The 2,513-nt window shown below is 50.5% G+C and overlaps 1 protein-coding gene across 1 annotated transcript; it reads right to left on the bottom strand.

The window, feature by feature from the left end:
- Positions 1-51: 51 nt before the first annotated feature.
- LOC104962661 (spatacsin-like) lies at positions 52-1,864 on the bottom strand. Its single transcript, XM_010791115.1, has 2 exons — positions 900-1,864; positions 52-231 (listed from the first exon to the last, which is right to left on the bottom strand). The coding sequence occupies exons 1-2, from the start codon at positions 1,477-1,479 to the stop codon at positions 62-64; spliced, it is 750 nt and encodes a 249-aa protein (XP_010789417.1). The 5' UTR covers positions 1,480-1,864; the 3' UTR covers positions 52-61.
- Positions 1,865-2,513: the final 649 nt, after the last annotated feature.

The following is a 2,513-nucleotide window of genomic DNA, read 5'->3' as shown; positions in this document are numbered from 1 at the left end:
ATTTTAATTCATTTCTTATTTTAAAGTTACTTAACAGTATATCATTAAATAAAGTTCCATCTTATCTGATCTGATCTGATCTCACCTTGGAGAGCTGGTAGAGGCTGAGGACTTGTCTGCAGAAGTTGTTTCCGTGCCGGCACTGATCCACCAGTTTCTGCAGCTGCATGGCCACCTGGTCTTCAGGGAGGGGGAGAACCACGAAGGACGAGAGGCTGCTGAACGAGGGCACTGCGGGAGGAAACGTGGATTTAAAAGTATCCTATTTTAGGCATATATTATAGGTCTCAGATATATAGAAATTGATAAAAAAACATGTCTCTGATCATTCTAGCTTCAAACCCCTCTCTCAGCTGTTCCTAAAGAGCTGACTCTGGGTCAGTAGCTTCAGAGAGAGAGTAGATCTCATCAGGAGAACTCTCCCAGCAGAAACTCAGCTAAATGCTGCCGTGATGAAACTCCACATCATGTTCCAAACCACATCAAGGATTCTCTCTGAAACAGGATGGAGCTCAAACTCTCTCTCTCTCTCAGGTTTACCACAAGGTGACTTCCTTTTGATTTCCTGCTTCTTCACACAGACTCTCTCCAGTACAGGTTAGCTCTGAGTGTTAGCATGCTAATGTGAACACAGACCATATTACTTCCAGAACACGTCTCATTGTTTCTGACAGCAACGTTTCTGATTGGCCCGTGGGTGTAAAGCCCGCCCACATTTGAGTGATGTCACCATGACGCAGCAAATCTGGATCAGCTCCGTTGTTCCCCCGTTTTTAGAGATGTGGGTACGGACACATATTTATGTATAAAAGACATCAAAAAGTGCATTTTGCATGATAGGAGACCTTTAGAGTTGAAAAAGCCCTAATATTTATATATAATCAAAGGGTCGAGCTTACAGCTGGTGATCTTCTTCTGCAGATCTTCCTCCTGCTCCTCTTCCTCCTCTGTTTGTGGCCTCAGATCTCCAGAGGCGATCCCCCTGCAGCGCAGCACCAGCTTCATGTCTCCGTGCTGCAGAGAGAAGTACCTGCACACCCTGCTGGCCTCATGGATGCTGCCTTCATCCAACAGCTGATCCACCAGCGTTCCCAGGATGCACCTCTCTTCTGGACTCAGCGTGTCCTCCTCACGCAGCTCCTCCGTGCTCAGACTCTCCTCCACGCTGAGGCCCTCCTTCATGCTTAGACCTTCCTCCACGCTGAGGCTCTCCTCCATGCGCAGACCCTCCTCCACGCTGAGGCCCTCCTTCATGCTGAAGCCCTCCTCCGTGCTGAGGCCCTCCTTCACGCTGAGGCCCTCCACCTTGCTGAGGCCCTCCTTCACGCTGAGGCCCTCCACCTTGCTCAGACCCGCCTCCGTGCTGAGACCCTCCTCCGCCCTGAAGCCCTCCTCCGCCTTGAGGCCCTCCTCCGCCATGAGGCCCTCCTCCTCTTCCTTCATGCAGGGGATGTTGGAGAAGCAGAACTCCTTCACCATCAGCTCGTACGATGAGGTCGTCTCCTGGGTGATTGACAGGTTGAATACGCTCTGTTTCTCCGTGGCGCCGGCTAAGACTCGCCCCCTCACCCTCTCCGCCCACAGCTGCTTCTCCAGGCTCTCAAGGCGGCCCCTTGGAGCCGGGACGAGTCTGGACAACCAATGGGAGGAGAGGAGGAGCAGCAGGCAGCGTTCCTGCACCTCCAGAAGCTCCGCCCCCCCGGAATCTTTCTTCGCCTGCGACAGGAAGAAGAGGGACGCCGGCTCCGGGTCGATGCCGTCGTCCTGCAGCTGATCGTGACATTTCCTCCAGAGAGAAACGCGCGTCTCCAGTCTGCTCCACTGCCGCTTGGACTTCTGGGAGTTTACGTCCTGCAGAAGCTAGAGAGGGAGAGAGAACGCAAGTTAAATACATTTAGAATTCGCTCATGAGATCTAGTTTTTACGTTGCTGTTGTTGCATTTGTTGATGTTTGTATGCACTAGAATAGACTTCAAGGTCTCCTATCATGCAAAACTCACTTTTTGATGTTTTTTCTACATCACCATGTGTCCCCGGTGTGTCCCCAGTGTGTCCCCAGTGTGTCCCGGTGTGTCAGGAGACTCTCAAAGTGTCAGGAAATAAACCCCTCTCTCTTCTCCTCCGTACCCACATCTCTAAAAACGGGGAACAACGGAGCTGATCCAGATTTGCTGCGTCATGACCACATTACTAAAATGTGGGCGGGCTTTACCCCCACGAGCCAATCAGAAACGTCGCTGTCAGAAACAATGAGATGTGTTCTGGAAGTAATATGGTCTGTGTTTACATTAGCATGCTAACACTCAGAGCTAACCTGTACTGGAGAGAGTGTGTGTGAAGAAGCAGGAAATCAAAAGGAAGTCACCTTGTGGTAAACCTGAGAGAGAGAGAGAGTTTGAGCTCCATCCTGTTTTTGTTTAACTACTGTCCCAGAATCAGCCCTTTAGTAAAAGCTGAAACAGGGATTTGAGGCTAGAATGATCTGTTTGGTATTTTGAGCAAAACACTTCGTA

This window comes from Notothenia coriiceps, unplaced genomic scaffold (assembly GCF_000735185.1).
Source record: "Notothenia coriiceps isolate Sejong01 unplaced genomic scaffold, NC01 NC01_scaffold00035217, whole genome shotgun sequence".
NCBI lineage: Eukaryota > Metazoa > Chordata > Actinopteri > Perciformes > Nototheniidae > Notothenia > Notothenia coriiceps.
Note: the sequence above shows the minus strand (reverse complement) of the source record. Positions and strands in the feature narration are given on the sequence as shown.